This window comes from Mobula birostris, chromosome 3, assembly GCF_030028105.1.
Source record: "Mobula birostris isolate sMobBir1 chromosome 3, sMobBir1.hap1, whole genome shotgun sequence".
Taxonomy (NCBI): domain Eukaryota; kingdom Metazoa; phylum Chordata; class Chondrichthyes; order Myliobatiformes; family Myliobatidae; genus Mobula; species Mobula birostris.
This window is the reverse complement of record NC_092372.1, coordinates 123,058,092-123,082,739: the sequence shown is the minus strand read 5'-3', so window position 1 is coordinate 123,082,739 and position 24,648 is coordinate 123,058,092. Positions and strand designations below refer to the sequence as shown.

Genomic DNA, 24,648 nt, shown 5'->3' with positions numbered 1-24,648 from the left:
TTCTGAATCTAGCCAAGACTTTCAAACATTGTGGGGACCATTTCTGAACTATTTTCAAAATCTTTGATTTGCTGCTAAAGTGCAGATCTTGACTAATAACATATCTTACTATATTATAAGGTTTTTTTTTTCTTTTTTTCTTTCTTTACCAAACAGCTTCGAACTTAGTAGAGGGCTTAGATTCTTTTTTTTATATAATAAATTATCATATTTCAAGATTACGATTTAATTTAATTTACATGAATATAGGGTAATGAGATCACAAGTATGATTCAAATATAATGTATTTGGTATTATTTTATCTTTTTTTATAATATATATCTTCTTGTACTCTGTATCCTTCTGTGTAAAAATTAATAAAAATATTGAAAAAGAAAGAAGGCATATGGTGCATTGGCCTTCATCATCCATGGGATTGAGCTTAAGAGCCGAGAGGTAATGTTGCAGCTATATAGGGCCCTGGTCAGATCCCACTTGGAGAACTGTGCTCAGTTCTGGTTGCCTCACTACAGGAAGGACGTGGAAACCATAGAAAGGGTGCAGAGGAGGTTCACAAGGATGTTGCCTGGATTGGGGAGCATTCTTATGACAATAGGTTGAGTGAACTCGGCCTTTTCTCCTTGGAGCGACGGAGGATGAGAGGTGACCTGACAGAGGTGTATAAGATAATGAGAGACATTGATCATGTGGATAGTCAGAGGCTTTTCCCCAGGGCTGAAATGGCTAGCAGGAGAGGGCATAGTTTTAAGGTGCTTGGAAGTAGGTACAGAGGAGATGTCAGGGTTAAGTCTTTTACGGAGAGAGTGGGGACATGTTTGGCACAGCTTTGTGGGCCGAAGGGCCTGTATTGTGCTGTAGGTTCTTTTCTAGGCGAGTAGGGGCTGTAGCCTCGCACACTACATGTACATGGTCTCTTCCAGGCCTGAAAACTGACAGACAGGTGGGAGGTCTATGTAAAAAATGTTACAGGGCACCTCTCTTGATGTAGCTAGTGTAGTCACAGTTTTAAGCAAGACTCCACAGACCACATTGCCATAATGACGAGATCAGAGACCATTCTTCTTTTGCTCAGGCTGCTTCCCTCTTGTCTGGACAACTGGAATGGTAGGAAGGCCAAGTCTTCCTCAATTAACATAGAACATTACAGCACATTACAGGCCCTTCAGCCCACAAAGTTGTGCTGACTTTTTAACAGGCTCTAAGATCAATCTAACCCTTCCCTCCCATATAGCCCTCCATTTTTCTATCATCCATTTGCCTGAGAGTCTCTTAAATGTCCTAACATATCTGCGTATAACGTCTCCCCTGGCAGTGTCACGCACCCACCACTCTGAGTAAATAAAAACATACCTCTGACATCCCCCTATACTTTCCTCCAATCCTCTTAAAATTCTCCCAGTCAGTTGCCTCAGCCAGCTCTACCCTGGGGAAAAGTCTTTGGCTGTCCACTCTATCTCTGCCTCTTATCATCTCGTACTCCTCTATCAAGTCACCTCTCATCCTCCTTCACTCCAGAAAGTAGCTCACTCGCCCTTTCCTCATCAGACCTACTCTCCAACTGAGGCAGCATGGTCTGGATTGGAGAGCGTTAGTGCTGAACAAGACGGGGATCCATCCCGAGTGAGTTTGTTTGGGAGGTGGGTTCAGACTGTGGGGGTAGAGTGTGCTGTGATTATCTATCCCTCTCCTCACACCTTCTGCTTCAAGTTCTTCCACACCAGGAGATCCAGGACGGGCGACGAGCCTTGTCGCCATCCACAGTGACCGTCTGCAGCCTGCTCGCCACCCTCTGTCTGCTGCTGTCGCTCTGTGTGCTGGGCGTGAGTACCTGGAGATACAATCGGTGAGTGAAGAGTACACAAACCCTCCGAGGGGCTGTAGACCATTGCTCCATTGTCCGTCCCCCAAGCGGGACTGAGATTGGGGCTCCGCCAGGAGCAGAGGGGGTCCTGTAAACGTGGCACTGAGCTGCGATGTCTGTCCAGGTTGTGACTCAGCTTAGTGGCTTTTTAGGCTCATAGGGGTGGCTCTTGTGGACAGAATCAGGTTTATTGTCACAGGCATGTGGCGTGAAATTTGTTAACTTAACAGCAGTAGTTCAATGCAATACATAATATAGAAGAGAGAAAATAATAATAATAATAAATAAATATATATATATATATATATATATCAATTACAGTATACGTGTATTGAATAAATTTAAAATAGTGCAAAAAAACTGAAATACTGTATATTAAAAAAATATGAGGTAGTGTCCAAGGGTTCATTGTCCATTTAGGAATCGGATGGCAGAAGGGAAGAAGCTGTTCCTGAATCACTGAGTGTGTGCCTTCAGGCTTCTGTATCTCCTACCTGATGGTAACAGTGAGAAAAGGACATGCCCTGGGTGCTGGAGGTCCTTAATAATGGACGCTGCCTTTCTGAGACACCACGCCCTGAAGGTGTCCTGGGTGTTTTGTAGGCTAGTATCAAGACGTAGCTGACTAAATTTAAAGCCCCCTGCAGCTTCTTTCGGTCCTGTAGTAGCCCCTCCATACCAGACAGTGATGCAGCCTGTCAGAATGCTCTCCACAGTACAACTATAGAAGTTTTTGAGTGTATTTGTTGACATGCCAAATCACTTCAAACTCCTAATGAAGTATAACCACTGTCTTGCCTTCTTTATAACTGCTTCAATATGTAGGGACCAGGTTAGATCCTCAGAGACCTTGACACCCAGGAACTTGAAACTGCTCACTCTCTCCACTTCTGATCCCTCTATGAGGATTAATATGTGTTCCTTCATCTTACCCTTCCTGAAGTCCACAATCAGCTCTTTCGTCTTACTGACATTGAGTGCCAGGTTGTTGCTACGGCACCACTCCACTAGTTGGCAAATCTCACTCCTGTACGCCCTCTCGTCACCACCTGAGATTCTACCAACAATGGTTGTATCGTCAGCAAATATGTAGATTGTATTTGAGCTGTGCCTAACCACACAGTCATGTGTATACAGAGAGTAGAGCAGTGGGCTAAGCACACACCCTGAGGTGCACCAGTGTTGATCGTCAGTGAGGAGGATATGTTATCATTAATCCATACAGACTCTTGGGGTTAACCTTCTGGTTAGGAAGTCAAGGATCCAATTGCAGAGGGAGGTACGGAGGCCCAGGTTCTGCAACTTCTCAGTCAGGATTGTGGGGTGTTAGGGGTCAGGTTAGGGATGACCGGGGGGGTTAGAGATCAGAGCAGTAAATGAAGAGTCAGGGGACTGAGCTGATTGTTGGAGTCCAGGTTGGCAGTCGAATGTCAGCAGTCCCAGAAGTCGGGTTGGCAGGCACTGAGGATACCAGCGATCCTCAGATGGCAAGACCTGGGTCAGAGATCCACACGGGTGGGACTCACACGTGACAGTCACCACCACCCAGGTCGCAGGGGGTCGGAGGTCCATGCAAGTCTAGAATTTGAAGCCCGAAGGCCAAAACCATGATGGGCTAGTCCTGGGGTCGATAAATAAGTCGGAATCTGAAATGCCAGCGAGAGGTGGCATGGACAGGTAGTGCACGCCAAGCTCCCAGCATCAAGTTCTCACTGCCATACTGATATACCCACTCACGGCACTCCGATCGATGTAATCTCCACCATGTGTGTCGGCCAGAACCCCTCCCTATCTGTAAGGACACTCCATCACCCAGGACAAGCCCTCCTCTCATTGTTACCAATGGGAAGGAGGTACAGAAGCCTGAAGGCACACACTCAGTGACTCAGGAACAGCTCCTTCCCCTCTGCTATCTGATTTCTGAATGGACATTGAACCCATGAACACTACCTCACTACGTTTTATTTCTGTTTTTTTTCTTTTGCACTACTTATTTAACTTAAACATGATATATACTTACTGCAATTCACAGTTCTTTTCTTTATTATCATGTACTGCATTGTACTGCTGCCACAAAGTTAACAAATTTCATGACACATGCTGATGATAATAAACCTGATTCTAATTCTGGTTCCCTACACCTTCTCCAGTGTTAATCTCTACAACCTCTCTCTCTTCCAACTCACCCAGTTCCATCTTCCTCACCTTCCCCATCACCAACTCTCCATCTCCATCTCTCCATACATCATATCCATCCCCCTCCTCTCTCTCTCTCTCTCTCACACACACACACACACACACACACACACACACACCTCTTCCCCCATCACCAGCTCCCCATCTCCATCTCTCCATACATCATATCCATCCCCCACCTCTCTCTCTCTCTCTCACACACACACACACACACACACACACACACACACCTTCCCCATCACCAGCTCTTCATCTCCATCTCTCCATACATTATATCCATCCCCCACCTCGCTCTCTCTCACACACACACACACACACACACACACACACCTTCCCCCATCACCAGCTCCCCATCTCTATCCTCTCTCTCACCCTCCCTCTCTCCCCCTCCCCTCTCTCCCTCATCTTTCTCACCACCTCAATCACTCGCTCCCTCTCTCCCCTCCCTCTCCATCTCTCTTTCCCACCTTCCCCCATCTCCATCTCTCTCCTCATCCCAAATTTCTCTCCCCCCTTCCCCAGTCTCCAGTTTCCTTCCAACTCTTCATCTCCATCTCTCTCTCCCAGCTTCTCCTCACCTCCAGTTCCCTTCCACCTTACCCTATCCCCTCTCCCATCTGCAGTCTCTACCTCTCTCAGCCACTCACCTTTCCCCATCTCCAGCTCCTGTCCAACTCCCCATATCCATCTCTTTCTCTAACCATAGTCTCTCTCTCTCCCCAACCCACCTTTCCCTATCTCCAGCTCCTGTCCAACTCCCCCATATCCATCTCTCTTTCCCTGTCCAGTCACTCCCTCTCCCTCCCCCACCTCCAGTTCCCTTCCAATTCTTCCCCATTTCTAACTCTACCTCCTCACCCTGTCTCTATTTCTCCATTGTAAAACGGAGGGCTATGTGGGAGGGAAGGGTTAGATTGATCTTGGAGCAGGTTCAAAGTTTGGCACAACAATGTGGGACAAAGGGCCCGTACTATGCTGTACTGTTCTATGTTCTCTTTGTTATTGTAATTGACCTATTGAAACAACCTACTATTTGGGATATTGAGTAAGGCCCATACAGAGCATGTCTACCACCCTGCCTTCCTTGAAAAATTCAGTTCAAACTAGAGCTATGGATTTCCCTGCACAAGTCACACCAACAATCCCTGAGCAACCCCTGGCTTTTCAAACATAGACAAATCCTATCCACCTGTATATTGGCCTTTTGAGAAGTTCATTGTCCGTAAGTCAATTAAAGACATAGAAGCAGAATTGGGCCATTCAGCCCATCGAGTCCGTTCTGCCCATCATGGCTGATTTAATATCCTTCTCAACCCCAGTCTCCTGTCTTCTCTCCAAAACCTCTGACACCCCTACTAATCAAGAACCTATCAATCTCCACTTTAAACATATCCAAAGACTTGGCCAAGCACAAGCAAGAGGAAATCTGCAGATGCTGAAATTCCAAGCAACACACACGAAATGCTGGAGGAACTCAGCAGGCCAGGCAGATCTATGGAAAAGAGTACAGTCAACATTTCAGGCTGAGACCCTTCAGCAGGGCTCAAATGATCAAGGGCCTCAGTCCAAAACATTGACTGTACAGTACTTTTTTCCATAAACGCTGCCTGGCCTGCTGAATAACTTGGCCTCCACAGCCATCTGTGGCAAAGAAATTCATAAATTCTCCACCCTCTTCGTCTCTGTTCTAAATGGACATCCCTCTATTCTGAGGCTGTGTCCTCTGGTCCTGGACTCCCCTACCTCTCCCCAGCTTCTCCACATCCACTCTGTCTAGGCCTTTCAATATTTGATAGGTTGCAATGAGATCTCCCTCATTCTTCTTAACTCCAGTGAGTACAGACCCAGGGCCATCAAATGCTCCTCATACATTAACCCCTTCATCCCCAGGATCATTCTCGTGAACTTGCTCTGGACCCCTCCAATGCCATTGCATCATTCCTTAGCTAAGGAGCCCTAAACTGCTCACAATACTCCACAACATTTGGACAGATTTTAACAAATAGTATTGCAGGCAAAACCCGGCACTGGTCAAGCTCTTGACCTCTTATTTAGAATGGATCTCTATCAAATATGGGGAGATGTCTTTGGAATGAATTTGATCTTCCAGAAGGTTCTAGATCAATGAAATTGTTGATGAAACAAGGAAGGCTCAAGGCCCCAACCCTGGGTCTGATACATTAGCTAATAGAACCAGTGTGGCAGGAGACGAGGTACAATTCACCTTCCACCTGCTAAAATACAGGATGAATCAGTCAGTACTGACCATTACTGAACAACCCTTGCTGTCTGGACGACGTTGGCCCAGCTTCAGATCTGGCTGACTGTGGGATGCCTTTTCTGGTTAAGTAGAGCTGTACAGGCCCTTTGGCCCATCACAACCGTAATGACCTGCTTGCCCTTGCCCATCCCTACTCACCTCATCTGCTTGTATTGGGATGATACTATTTCATGCCTTGCCTGTCTAAATGTCCGAGTGCCTTTTAAACATTGTAGTTGAATCTGATCCCATCACCTCTTCTTCCATATAACAACACCTCTCAGTGTAAAATCCCTCCTTTTAAATCCTCTTTACTTTTGTTTCCTTTCCCCTTCAAACTCTGCCCTCTTGTTTTTGATGCCCCAACTACAGCAAAATAATTCTATCTTCCCTACCTATGCATCTTACCGTCTCTTATAATTTCATGGGATTACTAGACCGAAAGGCCTGTTCCCATTGGGACCAGTACACTTTGGCCCAATGAAATGGCCGTTCCAATTAGCCAAAGTTTCATGAAAGTCGTTAAAAACGTTAAAAAAAAGACAGTCGTTTAACTGAATAACAAGTTATGTATTTAAATAAAACACAGAACAAATTAGAACACCACCAATACTACAACAGTACTATAAAACTGTACTAGTTCCAATAGTTATCCAATACTACCACAGTACTAGTTCCAATAGTTATCCAAGACGACCTCACAGTAGTTTCTGGCAAGGAAGTCCAGAGGTTCACCACTCTCTGACTAAAGACAACCCCGTATTCTGAGTCTGTGTCCTCCCATCCTAGACTCCGCCACTATTGAACACATCCTCTCCATGTCCACTCTTTCTAGGACATTCAATATCCAATAGGTTTCAATGAGACACCCCCACCCCATCCCTTATTCTTCCATTTACATATGCTGTCTTCAGGAGCAGAGGAGAGGTAGTCTGTGGGACAAAGCCTGTGTGTAGACATTGTGACTGTGATTATCTCTGCTGCCCTGAGAAAGTGTTTTTCGCTTAAGGACCAAACGGAGGTGGCTGGTGTGGAGATCATTTGTCCTCGGGTGCCTGAACCCCATCCACCTGTCAGGGGCTGGAACTGCTCACGGGGAAATTGCCGCTGACTCCAGCACACCAGGATATGAAGAGGGAACTCCTTGGCACTGACACTGTGTGTGGGTTCCCCTCAGGACTCAGGACCATCTCATATTATTCCAAGTTTCGAGGTCACTGAGGAAATGTTGCTGTGTTATCCATCGGGGAAGCTCTACTCATTATCAGTCTGACTACTGTGAGATGCTCTGCGTACTGCAGCCACACCGTCAAAATCTCAGTCCCAGCTTTTCACATCAACTGTCCCCCAACAAGATTCCCTCAGCTAAGTTTCTGGAATATTCCAACTGCCCGATCAAGAGTTAAGGAGGGACCTGAACTCGCAAGAGAAAGGAAGATCCACTTCTAGACCCACGTTAAAGAGGGAGATCCGTTTCTAGATCCACATTAGAGAGGGAGATCCATTTCTAGATGCACATTAGAGAGGGAGATCCATTTCTAGATCCACATTAGAGAGGGAGATTTACTTCTAGACCCACGTTGAAGAGGGAGCCCCCACTTTAAGACCCATGTTAGAGAGGGCAATCCACTTCTAGTCCACATTGAAGAGGAGACACACTTCTAGACCCACATTAGTGAGGAAAATACACATGTAGGTCCAATTTAGAGAGGGATACCCACTTCTAGATCCACTTTGTAGGAGACCCGATTCTAGAGAAACACCCACAAAATGCTGAAAGAACTCGGCAAGTGAGGCAGGTTCAATGGAAATGAATAAACAGTTGACATTTTGGACCAAGACCCTTATTTAGGACTGAAAATGAATGGGGAAGACACTAGAATAAAAAGGTTAGGGGATGGGAAGGAGGTCTATTTAGAAGGTGACAGGTGAAGCCAGGTGAGTAGGAAAGAGCTGGAGAAGAAGGAATCTGATAGGAGAGGAGAGAGAAGGAAAGAGGAGGGGCACCGGGGGAGGTGATAGGCAGGTGAGCAGAAGGTAAGAGACCAGAGTGGGGAATAGAGATGATGGAAGGAGGAGGGGGAAAAATTACTGGAAGGAGATATTGATGTTCATGCCATCAGGTTGGAGGCTCTCCAGGTGGAATATGAGGTGCTGTTCCTCCACCCTAAAAGTAGCCTCATCATGGCAGAAGAGGAGGGCATGAAGCAACATCAGAACAGGAATGCAGATAGGAATTAAAATGGTTGGCCACCAGGAAATTTCAGTTTTGGTGGATAGAACAGAAATACCCAACAAGGTGGTCCCCCAATGTACGTCAGGTCTCACCAGTACAGAGGAGGCCACATTGGGGACACCAGGTACAATAAACAACCCCAACAGATTTTCAGGTGAAGAGTTGCCTCACCTGTAAAGATTGCTTGGGGATCTGAATTGAAAGAAGCGAGGAGGTGAATGGGCAGGTGTAGCATTTCTGTCTTTTGCAGGGATATGAACCAGGTGAGTGATTAGAGGGATAGGAAAAATGGACAAGGGAAACACAGAGGGAGCGATCCCTGCGAAAAGAGGAGAGTGGGGATGAGGCAGAGGTGTGTCTGGTAGTAGGATTCCATTGAAGATGGTGGAAGTTGAAGAGAAATACGTGTTGGACGCAGAGGCTCATGGGGTGGTTGGAACTCTCTCCCTGCTATTGCAGTGGGAAGATGACCATGGATGTCCAGAAATGGACGAGATGTGGATGAGGTTAGCATCAATGGTGCAGGAAGGGAATCCGTTCTTTGGAGAAAGAGGACAACAGACTGGAAAGGTAAGTATTATCCTGGGAACAGGTGAGGTGGAGGTGAAGGAACTGAGAACAGGGAATAGCTCTTCTAGACCTATATTAGAAAAAGAGAAGCACTTCAAGACCCATATTAGAGAGGAGGACCCACTTGTACATGGAATACATCCTGAGTCTCTTCAAGCAAATGCACCCGCACTTGCCCCTCTAACCAGAGATTCTTCTTGCCCAGATAAATTCAGGGGTTTAAAGTAACTACTCTTTGTGAAATCCTGCTGAGAAACATTTGCTTTTTAACTAATTAAAGCTGCTTGGTATTTTCATATCTCTTTGTGTGGAAGAAAGTGGAAGACGTCATCTGTGCCACATATACAGCGGCCAGTGCCTCCTGTACCTAGTAAAGTGATCTCTGAGTATATGTTCATGGTCCTATACTGCTGTAGTCTGTTCACTTTAATGTTCAACATGTTGATTTACTGTCCCTCTAAATCCCATTCTCCCCGTAACCTTTAAAGTGCAACAGCTACATAAAAAGACAGAGCTGGCGGACAGTAAGGTGCAAGATCAGAACAAGGTGGATTGTGAGGTCAAAGGTCTATCTGCACATAGTTAAGGAACTGTTTAGTAGCTTTATAACATGGGGTTGAAGTTGTCCTTGAGCCTAGCGGTACGTGATTTCAGTCGTTTGTATTTTTTCCCGTTGGGAGGGGGGAAGAGTGAGGGATTAACACAGGTAACCGGGTCAGAGGACTCTGCTGACAGCAGCACACCAGAGACCCCTGTCTTGGTCAGCCTTTCTCATTGTCCCCAGGTGTAGCCCGTCTTCCTGATGTTAGCTTCAAGGTCGCGTCACCAGCGTACTTTTGCCATCCTTTCTTCCGCTTTCCCTGGGGATTGCACATTAGCGCTTGCCTGCTGCTGTTGGTACTTGGCTAATGCCATCTTCTTTTCCTTCGTTTGGTCCTGGATGTTAGAAGGTTAATCAGCTCTGTGGCTTCCACAGGCTTGCGACTTTCGCCGCACAACTTCATACGTCTTCGAGGTGAAGATCCTTCCAATCCCAGGGATGAAGCCTTTGGAGTTTCTGTAGCTCTGGGTTTTTTACAATATAGGACTGCTAACCCCATGCCTTATCTTCCTCCTTTCACAGCCGGGCTTGGGACCGTCCGTGGCAGAGTTTGGGGTTAATGTAGGGTTAGTGTAACTGGGTGTATAACAGAGAACTGACGGGCCTAACTTCCAGTTTCTCTCCCATGACCTATTAATCCAAGCTGGGTTGTTCAGTGGGTGCAGACTCTCCAGGGTCATTATCCATCCTGGCAGCAGGGGGCAGCACATTCCACTTCATGGCCCTCAGAGTGGTGTTAAAGAAATAAAACTGGTACTGTAAATGGGTGAAAGGCATTTTACAATCCCAGTGTTTTGTTTACAAAAATACATTTATTATAAATTTAAACCATTACAGTACAATCACATTATAAACAGAAATCAGACAATTCATGATTAACACAGACCAAACTAAAACATCACCTTCTCATTGAGGATGGTATTTATCTTCCATGGTGCCCAACAATCCCAGAACACCTCTATGTTACTCTTTATCCACATCTACCCGGGCACGAGCATACCCCTTGAGTATTGCCAGGCAGTCAGCTGGTCCGAGTGCTGCAGTACCCGTCTCTAGGACCCACAGATAGCTACCTTAGCCAACGCCAGCAACAGGTTAACTAGGACATCCCCTTCCTCCCTGCCCTCCCCTTACTGGATGGGACCAAAGATAAAGAGGATGGGGCTAAAATGCAGCCAAAAGGCGAGGAGCAGCCCCCTCAGATGGGCGAGTAGGGGCTGTAGCCTCGCACACTACATGTACATGGTCTCTTCCAGGCCTGAAAACTGACAGACAGGTGGGAGATCCGTGTACAAAACGTTACAGGGCACCTCTCTTGACGTAGCTAGTGTAGTCACAGTTGCAAGCAAGACTCCACAGACCACATTGCTATAATGACGAGACCTGAAACCATTCTTCTTTGGCTCTTGGGGCTTCCCTCTTGTCTGGACAACTCAAATGGTAGGAAGGCCAAGTCTTCCTCAATTAATATAGAACATTACAGCACAGTACAGGCCCTTTGGCCCACAAAGTTGTGCTGATCTTTTAACCTACTCTAAGATCAATCTAACCCTTCCCTTCTACATAGTTCTCCATTGTCTATCATCTATGTGACTATCCAAGGATTTCTTAAATGCCCCTAATGTATCTGTCCCTACTATTGTGTATTTAATATTTCAGTAGTATTCTAACTATATTGTTTGATTAAGCATTCCTGTTAATTTAAATATCTCATTACTGGATACATGTAAAAGTATGTGAATGGCAGACGTCATCATGTCATACGTGCGCATCTCACTGAAGTATAAATTAAACTAAAGAACATACACAAGGTATTCCTGTCTCCATGTTTTCCATAAGACCTTAAGATATAGGAGCAGAATTAGGCCATTTGGCCCATCGAGTCTGCTCCACTATTTCATCATGGCTAATCCAATTTTCCTCTCAGCTCCAATCTCCTGCTTTCTCTCCGTGTCCTTCATGCCTTGACCAATCAAGAATCTATCAACCTCTGCCTTAAATATACATAAAGACTTGGCCTCCACAGCTGCCTGTGGCAAAGAATTCCACAGATTCACCACTCTCTGGCTAAATAAGTTCCTCCTCATCTCCGTTCTTAAACAATGCCCCATTATTCTGAGGCTGTGTCCTCTGGTCTCTGGACTTGCCCACTATTGGAAACATTGTCCCCACATCCACTCTATCAAGGCCTTTCATTATTCAATAGGTTTCAATGAAGTCACCCCTCGTTCTTCTGAATTCCAGTGAATACAGGCCCAGAGCCATCAAACGCTCTTCATATGACAAGCCATTCAATCCTGAAATCAGGATTTTTCCTTTCAGTTAGTTTTATGTTTTGGAATTACAAATCATAACAAGTACCACCACCCCTGTTAGGGCGAAGCCTGCACCCACCAGTCTCTGCGTAAAAAATCTACCCCTGACATCCTCCTAAACTGTCATCGAATTGCCTTAAAGCTATGCCACCTGGGATTATCCATTTCCACTCTGGAAATATGTCTCTGGCTGTCCACTCAATCTGTGTTTCTTATGATCTTCTTCACCTTTATCAAGTCACCTCTCATCCTCCATCACTGCAAAGAGAAAAGCCTGAGTTTATTCAACCTCTCCTCAAATGACATGCTCTCTAATCTGGGCAGCATCCTGGTAAATCTCTGCACCCTCTCCAAAGCCTCCATATCCTTCCTACAGTGAGGGGGTCAGAAATGAACACAATATTCCAAGTGTAATCTGCAACATGGAGCTGCAACGTTACCTCATGGCTCTTGAGCTCAAAAGCCAGATTGGCAGATAATCAGCTAATACTGGGCCTACAATCCAGCAGCCTGACAGGACAACGTAACAACCAATTAATTAAGGAACTGCACCAGTCAAGTGTATTTCATGTTAAAATAAAGATTTTTTTAAAGATTAGGTTTATTTGTCACATACATTAAAATATACAGGGAAATGTGTAATTTTGTATCAAATGGAATCAGCGGGGATGTGCTAGGGCAGTACGCAAGTGTTGGCACACTACCAGTGCCAATATAGCATTCCCACAACTTAGTAACCCTAACCCGTACGTCTCTGGTACATTGAAGGAAACCGAAGTAGCCAGAGGAAAGCCATACAGCTGTGGGTAGGATGTACAGTCTCCTTAACAGACGGCAACAGAAACTGAACCTCCATCAGTGATCAGTGGCTCTGTAAACCCCTGCGCTAACTATACGATGCCCACAACAGGCAAAAGGAGAGATGGAGAATCTACGTACAAAGTCAAACCAGGTCAGGTTGAACGCACACTCGTACAGTGAGGTACAGGAATAATGATAATCTTATTTACAATGGCATCACAGGCAAAACATACATTATAAATAAAATTATACTCAGAGACCAGTACCTTCTGTACCTAATAAAGTGGCCACTGAGTATACATTGGTGATCTTCTGCTGCTGAAGCCCATCCAATTTAAGGTTCAACATGTTATGCATTCAGAGATGCTCTTCTGCACACCACTGTTGTAACACATGGCTCCTCGAGTTCCTGTCACCTTCCTGTCAGCTTGAAGCAGTCTGGCCATTCTCCTCTGGCAGTTCACATTAACAAGGCACAGTTTGTTATCTTTTGTACACTGTTTGTTTGTCCGTCTTTGTGTGCAGTTTTTCACTGATTCCATTGTGGTTTTTTTCGTGTATACACTGAGAATACCCACAAGAAAATGAATCTCAGGGTTGTATATAGTGACATATATGTACTCTGATAATAAATTTACTTTGAACTTTTGAACTTTAATCTCACTCATGTCATTGAAAGTGGGCATGCAGGTATAGCAGGCGGTGAAAAAGGCGAATGGTATGCTGGCATTTATAGCGAGAGGATTCGAGTACAGGAGCAGGGAGGTACTACTGCAGTTGTACAAGGCCTTGGTGAGACCACACCTGGAGTATTGTGTGCAGTTTTGGTCCCCTAATCTGAGGAAAGACATCGTTGCCATAGAGGGAGTACAAAGGAGGTTCACCAGATTGATTCCTGGGATGGCAGGACTTTCATATGAAGAAAGACTGGATCGACTAGGCTTATACTCGCTGGAATTTAGAAGATTGAGGGGGGATCTTACTGAAACGTATAAAATTCTAAAAGGATTGGACAGGCTAGATGCAGGAGGATTGTTCCCGATGTTGGGGAAGTCCAGAACAAGGGGTCACGGTTTGAGGATAAAGGCGAAGCCTTTTAGGACCGAGATGAGGAAAAACTTCTTCACACAGAGAGTGGTGAATCTGTGGAATTCTCTGCCACAGGAAACAGTTGAGGCCAGTTCATTGGCTATATTTAAGAGGGAGTTAGATATGGCCCCTGTGGCTAAAGGGATCGGGGGTATGGAGAGAAAACAGGTACAGGGTTCTGAGTTGGATGATCAGCCGTAATCATACTGAATGGCAGTGCAGGCTCAAAGGGCCGAATGGCCTACTCCTGCACCTATTTTCTATGTTTCTATATACACTGACTCATTGCCTCCATCATACTGCGGCGTCCTTGGTGAATATGCTGGGGGAGGGGGTTTTGAGCTGTGCTTGGCCACACAGCCTGTGTGTGTAGAGAGAGTACAACAGGGGCTAAGCACACATCCTTGAGGTGTGACACACACACAATGCCGGAGGAACTCAGCAGGTCAGAGAGCATCTATGCAGAGGAATAAGCAGGCAGCATTTTGGGCCGAGACTGCTGATGGAGTGCATGAACAGAGCATGAGGCTATTCAGACTGAGTCCATACTAGCTCTCAGCGAGAACTCCGCTTCACCCCTCCCTCCACCCCCTGCTCTTCCGCAGAGCTCTGCTAGTTTTCTTCTTTCAGGATTTGGTGCAGGGTTTGCACTCCAAATGCTGTGAGTGAAGTTCAAGTTCAAGGTTATCGTCATTGACCTGTACACATGTATACAGCTAAATGAAACAGCGTTCCTCTGGGGCCACGGTGCAAATCACAGTCCATACCCGCCGTGTATGTCCGTGGTCTTCTGCTGCTGTCGCCTATCCATCTCAAGGTTCAACGTGTTGTGTGTTCAGTGATGCTCTTCTGCACACCACTGTTGTAATACATGGTTATTTGAGTTACTGTTGCCTTCCTGTCAGCTTGAACCAGTCTGGCCACTCTCCTCTGACCTCTCTCATTAACAAGGCATTTTACACCTACAGAACTATTGTTCACAAGATGCTTTTGTTTTTTTTTTGTTTTTGTTTTTTGCACCCTTCTCTGTAAACTCTAGAGACTGTTGTGCATGAAAATCCCAGGAAGTCAGCAGTTTCTGAGATACTCAAACCACTCCATCTGGCACCGACAATCATTCCGTGGTCAAGGTCACTTAGACCATAATTCTTCCCCATTCTGATGTTTGGTCTGAACAACAAGTAAACCTCCTGACCATGTCTGCATGCCTTTATGCATTGAGTTGTTGCCACGTGATTGGCTGATTAGATATTTGCATTAACCAGCAGGTGTACCAGTGTACCTCATCATGTGGCCACTGAGTGTGTGTCACATGCAGCACGTAAAATAATGTTGACAGATAAAAGTATTTTATAGATGTTCAAGTTGACATGAAGTGCACATATGACATACAGTATAGTTAAATACACAACAGTATTATTGTTACTGGTGCTGTCATAAATATTGTCTACTGGGTGGTATTAAAGGTGTTCAGAGGTCTCACAGCCTGGGGGAAGAAGCTGTTACCCAGCCTGACAGTCCTTGTTCTTGTGCTGTGGTACCTTCTGCTCGATAGTAGGAGGTCAAAGGGATTTTGGGGCGATGGGACAGGATGGCTCTTTGACAATACTTTCTGGTTTCTGTCCCGTCCTGGATGGGGAAGAGACCCTGACGAAGCTCTCAGTAGTCCTCACAATCGCCTGCAGGGTCTTGCAGTCAGATGCCTTGCAGTTCCTGTAGCAGACAGTGAATACAGCTGGTCAGGACACTCTCAATGTTGTTCTGGTAGAATGTGGTTCGAATGGGCCCCCTGCTCACTTTAACTGGTACCCCTGCGAATCAATTCCTTCAGCAATGGCAATGGTTTAGAATCTGTATGGACCGTATGCCAGTCAGATTTTCACTGTGCCTCGATACATACAGTATGACCGGAATAAACCAGTTTGCCGTTGAAAACATATTACTCAAAATGAGGCCATCCGGCCCATTGTGTTTGTGCTGGTTTCTCCCTATCAACTTCCCTGGGCCTCTCAGAAATTCAAACACGTCTAAACCATCTTCTCACAGCCCCCTTTCTACAAGAGAAAAGACCAGAAGACATCATGGTCATGAAATGACCCAGGAATGAAAGGGTTACTGTATGAGGAACATCTGGCAGCTCTTGGACTGTATTCCCTGGAGTTCAGGAGAATGAGGGGGGACTCATAGAAACATTCCAAATGTTAAAAGGCCTGAACAGATTAGATTTGGCAAAGCTATTTCCCATGGTAGGGGATTCTAGGACAAGAGGGCATGACTTCAGGATTGAAGGACGTCCATTTAGAACAGAGATGTGGAGAAATTACTTTAGTCAGAGGGTAGTGAATCTGTGGAATTTGTTTCCACATGCGGCTGTGGAGGCCAAGTCATTAGGTATATTTAAGGCAGAAATAGATAGGTTCTTGATTAGCCAGGGCATCAAAGGGTATGGGGTGAAAGCAGGGGAGTGGGGATGACTGGAAGAATTGGATCAGCCCACGATTGGATGGTGGAGCAGACTCGATGGGCCGAGTGGCTTACTTCTGCTCCTATATCTTATGGTCTGTTGGACATAGGAACAGAATTTGGGCATTTGGCCCATTGAGTTTGCTCTGCCATTCCATCATGGCTGATTTATTATCCCTCTCAACCCCATTCTCCTGCCTTCTCCCCGTAACCTTTGACACCCTTATTAATCAAGAAACTTTCAACTTCTACTTTAAATATATCCAATGGCTTGGTATCTAAGACCTTCTGTCGCAGTGAGCTTCACGGATTCACTAACCTCTGGCTAACCCCAGGACAGGTCACCTTCAGCTCCGGTTCTCCAGCGGACTCATTGATTCACAGATATGGAGCCTTCAGCTTCCACAGCAGACTCACGGAGGTTGATAAGTACAAGCCTCTGGCCTTTGAGCCTTTACTTCTGGATTTCTGATCGACCTTCTGGGTTCGACCTTCGGTATCAACCCCAGGACTCACTGAAGCTGGCCAATCAGGACCCTGGATGAGAACTCAGACTGCAGGCCTCAAGCAACAGTCTCACTATCCTTCTTACCTAGGAAGTCACTGGTCCTCGTGCCTCCTGTTCAGTTGGAACCCCAATCCCATAACCCACTGACCTGCGGTGGGGGAGGCACCAGCCTTCATCCTCGTTGGTCTGCTGGCCTGATATCTGACCACGTACACGTCGCTGGTCTGCTGGCCTGATATCTGACCACGTACACATCGCTGGTCTGCTGGTCTGATATCTGACAACGTACACATTACTGGTCTTTGAACACAGAGTGGAAGATGAGGCTCCAGCCTGTCCTTGAATTCCCTCACATCCCTGGCCCTAAGTCCTAACCTGCTCCTTAGCTCCGCTCCCTGTCCCCAATTTTTACAGGAGTACCACCAAGAGTGTCCTGACCAGCTGCATCACCGTCTGGTCCAGGAATTGCAAGGCATCTGACCGCAGTTCCCGACAAAGGACTGAGAGGCTTGTTGAGGGGATCGAGAGGCTCTCCCCTCCATCTATCCGAGATATTTATCAGGAGCGCTGCGTATGTAGGGCCCTTAGGATTGTCAGTGATCCCTCTCATCCATCTGGTAATCTCTTTGTACCCCATCCTCGACCATCAGGCAGGAGCTACCTAAGTGTTAGGACAAGGACTGTCAGGGTGGGAAACAGCTTCTTCCCCCAGGCTGTAAGATGACTGAACTCCCTGCCACCACCCAGGTCTCGTCATGTAAGAAGCGCCATCAGCGTTATACTGTTTACTTTTTATCTTGTGTCGTACATGTCCCGTAGGCTAAATGTCGATCTTCTGGAACATATGTTATTATTTGTTAGTTTACTTGTGGTAACATTACTTTGTGTGTTGTGTGTGAGTTATACGTACTGTGCTGTGCACCTTGGTACAGAGGAGCTTTGTTTTGTTTGGTGGTAAACATGTGTACAGTTAAATGGTTGAATAACAATAAACTTGAACCTTGACATGGAAACCATCCAAAATGATAAAAAAAAAACCTTTTAAAAAAAGGCAGCTAAGTCCTCCTTTGTGTTCTGGGGTGTAAGAGAGTAATAAAGGGGGCTTTATTTCAATGGACGAGATGTAATGTTTCTTAAGTGTTTCGGGTTGCTACATGGGAAGTATTCCAACACATTCCTGCTGCTCTGGGTCTGCTAGGGAGCTTGAAGGCCCAATGTCTGTGAACCTCTGTCAATCTGCTGTGGAAGTCAAAGGCCCAGTGCCTGTGAATCTCTGTGACTGCTGGGAAGTCAAAGGCCCAGTGCCTGTGAATCTCTGAGTCTGCTGGGGAAGTCGAAGGCCCAGTGCTTGTGAATCTCTGTGACTTGGCTGGGGAAGTCGAAGGCCCAGTGCCTGTGAATCTCTGAGTCCACTGGGGAAGTCGAAGGCCCAGTGCCTGTGAATCTCTGTGACTCTGACTCACCTGGGGAGGTCAAAGGCCCAGTGCCTGTGAATCTGAGTCTGCTGGAGGATGGAGGCCAAAAAAGACGGCCTGTTCTGGGGTTGGAGGACTATTTAGGTGTGTGTGTGGGTGGGAGAGAGGAGCGGGGCTTGTTCAGCTGTCATTTTGTTACTGATTGTGTCCTGTTTTGAGTGAATTGTGTTGTTCTGCTGAGCATTGGGCACGCTATGGAGTGTGTGGTAACACCTGCAGGGTGGTTCCACTGCTTCCTCGGGTATGTTGGTTGTGAACATAAATGAGAATCACACGTACTGTACATGGACATAAGCAGTGAAATGATGCATTTCACTGCTTATGTCCATGTACAGTACGTGTGATTCTCATTCACAATCCTCTGGCAGCTATCAGACGTCCCTCCCCCCATCCTGCCATTTTCGGACAGTGGTCTGAGTCCAGACCTGCTGCCCAGGAATAAGGAACACACTGGACACAAAGAAACTCAAACCGAAGGTTGGTCCAACTTTAATAAAGATACATAGTGCAACACTTACACCTTTCACAAAGTCGTAGAGTCACATAGCTCGAGAAAGGCCACTAACTCAATCCAAACTAATCCCATCTATCAGCTCGCGGTCTACAGCCTTTCCCACCACAGTGGATTCAAGTGCTCATCTAGGGATTTCTTAACGCATGTGAGAGCCTTTGCCTCCACTCGTCAACAGAGTCCAGTGTACCTACGGGAGCAACCAGCAACGCAAACTCTTCAACCGTATGCCAAGGTTCCGAACTTCAAAACAGAAACACAATCAACAGCCAGGGAATTCAATTTTAAGCAGTGCGGGGTTTAAACCATTTTAAATATTGATATACACTCAGTGATCATTGCATTAGTCACTTCCTGTGCCTAACAAAGCGGCCACTCAGTGTATTTTCATGGTCTGTAGGTTCTGTAGCCCGTCCACTTCAAGGTTCAACGTGTTGTGGGTTCAGAGATGCTCTTCTGCACTCCACTGTTATAATGTGTGGGTATTGGAGATACTGTCACCTTCCCATCAGCTTGAACCAGTCTGGCCATTTCCAACCGCTCCCACTAACAAGGTGTTTTCACACACTGGATTTTTTTTGGTTTTTCACACCATTCTCTGTAAACTCTAGAGACTGCTGTGCATGGAAGTCCCAGGAGATCTGCAGCTTCTGAGATACTCAAACCACCCCATCTGGCACCAGCAATCATTCCACTGTCAAAGTACCTTAGGTCACATTTCTTCCCCCATTCTGATGTTCGGAGTGAACAACAACAGAACCTCCAGACCATGTCTGCATGTGTTTATGCATTGACTTTCTGCCACATGATCGGCTGATTAGATATTTGCATTAACGAGGCGTACAAGTATACCTAATAAAGTGACCACAGAGTCTAAATTTCAAAGCAGCATCATTAATACCCAGAGAATTCAATTTTAAACTGTGCAAGTTTTAAGCTATTTAAAATATTTATATATTTACTTAATAAATATTCTATATCTAAAGATTATGGAATAAATATGAATAAAAGGTTCCACTAAATTATGCCTGTAATAAAGAGCCTGGATTTCTAATCTTGACAGCAGCAACAATCACACTTCACTCTCACTGTGCTCAGCTCACTCATTCACTCACTCATTCCCCCCCTCCCCTCGTCCCTTCACACACACCAACAAGGGGCCGCCCAGCCCAGACATAAATCCTTTCCCAACCTTGGTTTGACGGAACATCTTATTCAAGGTGAGCTTTATTTGTCACATGTACATCGAAACATGCGGTGAAGCGCGTTATTTTGCGTCAATGACCAATACAGTCCGAGGGATAGTGCTGGGGGCAGCCATGCTCCTGGCTCCAGCACAGCCTGCCCACACTTACCCGCCCTAACCTATACGACTTTAGAGTGTGGGAGGAAACGGGAGCACACAGAAGAACCCCACACGGTCACAGGGAAAACGTACAAACCCCTTACAGGCAGCAGTGGGAATCTAACCTCAATCAATGATCACAGGCACTGTAGAGCGTTGTGATAACCTCAGAGTTCAGAGTTCAGCAGAGGAGGACAAAGGGCTTAATTAGGAAGGGGAAAAAAGATTATGAGAGAAAACTGGCAGGGAATATAAAAACTGACTGTAAAAGCTTTTATAGATATGTAAAAAGGAAAAGACTGCTAAAGACAAATGTAGGTCCCCTACAGACAGAAGCAGGTGAATTGATTATGGGGAGCAAGGACATGGCAGACCAATTGAATAATTACTTTGGTTCTGTCTTCACTAAGGAGGACATAAATAATCTTCCAGAAATAGTAGGGGACAGAGGGTCCAGTGAGATGGAGGAACTGAGCGAAATACATGTTAGTAGGGAAGTGGTGTTAGGTAAATTGAAGGGATTAAAGGCAGATAAATCCCCAGGGTCAGATGGTCTGCATCCCAGAGTGCTTAAGGAAGTAGCCCAAGAAATAGTGGATGCATTAGTGATAATTTTTCAAAACTCGTTAGATTCTGGACTAGGTCCTGAGGATTGGAGGGTGGCTAATGTAACTCCACTTTTTAAAAAAGGAGGGAGAGAGAAACCGGGGAATTATAGACCGGTTAGCCTAACGTCGGTGGTGGGCAAACTGCTGGAGTCAGTTATCAAAGATGTGATAACAGCACATTTGGAAAGCGGTGAAATCATCGGACAAAGTCAGCATGGATTTGTGAAAGGAAAATCATGTCTGACGAATCTCATAGAATTTTTTGAGGATGTAACTAGTAGAGTGGATAGGGGAGAACCAGTGGATGTGGTATATTTGGATTTTCAAACGGCTTTTGACAAGGTCCCACACAGGAGATTAGTGCGCAAGCTGAAAGCACATGGTATTGGGGGTAAGGTATTGGTGTGGATGGAGAATTGGTTAGCAGACAGGAAGCAAAGAGTGGGAATAAACGGGACCTTTTCAGAATGGCAGGCGGTGACTAGTGGGGGACCGCAAGGCTCAGTGCTGGGACCCCAGTTGTTTACAATATATATTAATGACTTGGATGAGGGAATTAAATGCAGCATCTCCAAGTTTGCGGATGACACGAAGCTGGGTGGCAGTGTTAGCTGTGAGGAGGATGCTAAGAGGATGCAGAGTGACTTGGATAGGTTGGGTGAGTGGGCAAATTCATGGCAGATGCAATTTAATGTGGATAAATGTGAAGTTATCCACTTTGGTGGCAAAAATAGGAAAACAGATTATTATCTGAATGGTGGCCGATTAGGAAAAGGGGAGGTACAACGAGACCTGGGTGTCATTATACACCAGTCATTGAAAGTGGGCATGCAGGTACAGCAGGCGGTGAAAAAGGCGAATGGTATGCTGGCATTTATAGCGAAAGGATTCGAGTACAGGAGCAGGGAGGTACTACTGCAGTTGTACAAGGCCTTAGTGAGACCATACCTGGAGTATTGTGTGCAGTTTTGGTCCCCTAATCTGAGGAAAGACATCCTTGACATAGAGGGAGTACAAAGAAGGTTCACCAGATTGATTCCTGGGATGGCAGGACTTTCATATGAAGAAAGACTGGATGAACTGGGCTTGTACTCGTTGGAATTTAGAAGATTGAGGGGGGATCTGATTGAAACGTATAAAATCCTAAAGGGATTGGACAGGCTAGATGCAGGAAGATTGTTCCCGATGTTGGGGAAGTCCAGAACGAGGGGTCACAGTTTGAGGATAAAGGGGAAGCCTTTTAGGACCGAGATTAGGAAAAACTTCTTCACACAGAGAGTGGTGAATCTGTGGAATTCTCTGCCAGAGGAAACAGTTGAGGCCAGTTCATTGGCTATATTTAAGAGGGAGTTAGATATGGCCCTTGTGGCTACGGGGATCAGGGGGTATGGAGGGAAGGCTGGTGCAGGGTTCTGAGTTGGATGATCAGCCATGATCATAATAAATGGCGGTGCAGGCTCGAAGGGCTGAATGGCCTACTCCTGCACCTATTTTCTATGTTTTCTATGTTTTCTACGCTGTCACTTCAAAGTTCTTTCTAAATTACCTCTTGAACCTAATGCTCTCCTAATTAAACCCCCAAGGACTGGATATCTTTCTGGAAATCTCATTTGCCTTTCCTCCAGATCCAAGATATTCTTCCAAGTCTGACTAAGCAGAACAACTCACAGTACCACGGAATGATCTAACCAGGGCTTTGTACAATTTCCACATATGTTCCCTCCATTTACCAAGGATCATCGGTTTCCCCACCTGCCCGGGACATTTGAGAAGATCTCCCAAGATGCTTTTTGCTCTCCTTCTCTCTAATTTCTTTTTCGATTTGGAAAGAACCTGTTTGGGTCTAAAGTCACAACCGATCTGCTGTAAGAACTCAGCAAGTCAAGTAGCACCTGTGGGATGTTTCAGGCCGAAGCACTGTTTTGGCACTAAAAACAGCCTACGTTGATATCGACAAGGGATTCTGCAAATGCCTTCTGGTTGCACTCAGAAATAAACTCCACGGACGTTTCCCCCCACCCCCACCAGACACTTATGCACCACCTCCTTCAGGAAGTGAAAGCAAATTTGTCGCGTACAATCACAAAGTTGCCTGAACCTCTGTTCTCATGGACGAGTCTAGGACCAGAGAGAGCAGCCTCGGGGTCAAAGGATGTCCCTTTAGAACAGAGATAAGGAGGTATCTCTGTAGTAAGAGGGTGGGAGTTTTAGTCGCCATGTCTGAGAAAGGATGTGCTGGCATTGGAGAGGGTCCAGAGGAGGATCCTGGGAATGAAAAGGTTAACTTATGATGAGAGCTTGATACCCTTCTGGGCCTGTACTCACTGGAATTTCGAAGAATGAGGGAGATCCCATTGAAACCTATCAAATACTGAAAGGCCTAGATGGAGTGGGCATGGAGAGGCTGATTCCAATAGCGAGGAATTCTAGGACCAGAGGGCCAGAATAGAGGGATGTCCGTTTAGAACAGAGACAGGGGGGAGTTTCTTCAGCCAGAGAGTGGCGAATCTGTGGAATTCATTGCCATAGATGGCTGTGGAGGGCTAGTCATTGGGTATATTTGAAGTGAAGTTTGGTAGGTTTTTGATTAATCAGGGAGTCAAAGGTTATGGGGAGAAGGCAGGAGAATGGGATTGAGAGGGATAATAAATTAGTCTTGGGGGAATAGTAGAACAGACTTGATGCGCTGAATGGCCTCATTCTGCTCCTATGTCAGGATCGGATCCTGAAATGTAGACATTACTCAATTATTACTCTACATCGCTATGGTAACACACACAAAACACTGGAGGAACTCAGCAGGTCAGGCAGCACCAATGGAGGTGAAAAAACAGTCATCGTTTCTGATCGAGACAGTTCATTACGATATCCAGTTGCCAATCGGAAGACCATTTTGTTCCTGTCTGTTGTGTACTTCTCCAGATCAGGGATGAAGCTCTGCGGAGACCCTTCTCTTCCCCATGATTTATTTCCTGATGGTGAGACCATCTCAGCATTCGCACATCCCCCACTCACACTTCTTCACTCACACTCACTCCTTGCATAGCCTGTCCCACGTGCACGTTACCATCGCGCGGTAGGAAGGAGCAGCCCGTTTGTTCCCTGCGTGCACAGGGACGGTCAGACCGAGAGGGAGTGGGTTGAGATGCAGTGGCAGCTCCCTGGATGACCCCAGGGCCATCTGGCAATGGTTCACCTCCCCCATTAATCCACCACCCTTAATCAGACCCCGTCTCGAGGGTCAGCCTGCCGCTCCCGGTCTCTGCTCTAACAGAGAGTGCCAGGGGTGGTAGGACGGGGGTCTTTAGTTCAGGAGTCAGGAATCTGGCCAGGTACATGATTACAAACTGGGTAAAAAAGCAAAGAGTTGTCGTCTTGGAGAGCAGCCATCTTGTTGCAAAGTCCAGGCAGATGACCAGGAACACGAAGTCCGCTGTCCACTCTTCGCACCACTTCCTGCTGGCCTTAAGGCTTAGCCTCGGCATCCAGTGGCCTGAACCTTCTCTTCATAACGTAGAAATCTGCAGGCAGAAGCAGAGCGAGGGCCATCAGCTGGATGTGACATGGCACTACAGGGCAGTTTTGAAGCGGGAGGGAGTGGGGGAGCAAAGGAGAGGTTGGGGGAGAGAGTGGGAGGGGAGCAAGGGAGAGATGGGGGAGATGGAGGGGAGGGGAAGAGAGAGAGGGAAGGAGAGAGGAGCAGGAGAGGGAAGGGTAGTGGAGAGCGGAGAGGGGGAAGTGGAAGAGACAGAAAGAGGGAGTGAGGGTTGGGAGAGGGAGAAGGGGCAGAGAGAGAGGGAAAGGAGGGA

General features: G+C 46.3%; 2 protein-coding genes across 3 annotated transcripts in view; one reads left to right on the top strand and one right to left on the bottom strand.

Moving 5' to 3' along the window:
- LOC140194690 (uncharacterized) overlaps positions 1-11,517 on the top strand; it is an 81,175-nt gene extending 69,658 nt beyond the window's left edge. For both annotated transcript variants that reach the window (XM_072251948.1, XM_072251947.1), the window contains 2 exons: positions 1,708-1,843; positions 7,327-11,517. In XM_072251948.1, coding sequence (XP_072108049.1) covers positions 1,708-1,843; positions 7,327-7,471 — 281 coding nt within the window. In that variant the 3' untranslated portion in view covers positions 7,472-11,517. The remainder of the gene's footprint in view (positions 1-1,707; positions 1,844-7,326) is intronic.
- Positions 11,518-18,838: 7,321 nt separating this feature from the next.
- The window catches only part of LOC140195253 (cyclin-dependent kinase inhibitor 1-like), a 75,545-nt gene continuing 69,735 nt past the window's right edge, over positions 18,839-24,648 (bottom strand). Inside the window, exon 3 of the mRNA XM_072253302.1 lies at positions 18,839-24,360. Coding sequence (XP_072109403.1) covers positions 24,305-24,360 — 56 coding nt within the window. The 3' untranslated portion in view covers positions 18,839-24,304. The remainder of the gene's footprint in view (positions 24,361-24,648) is intronic.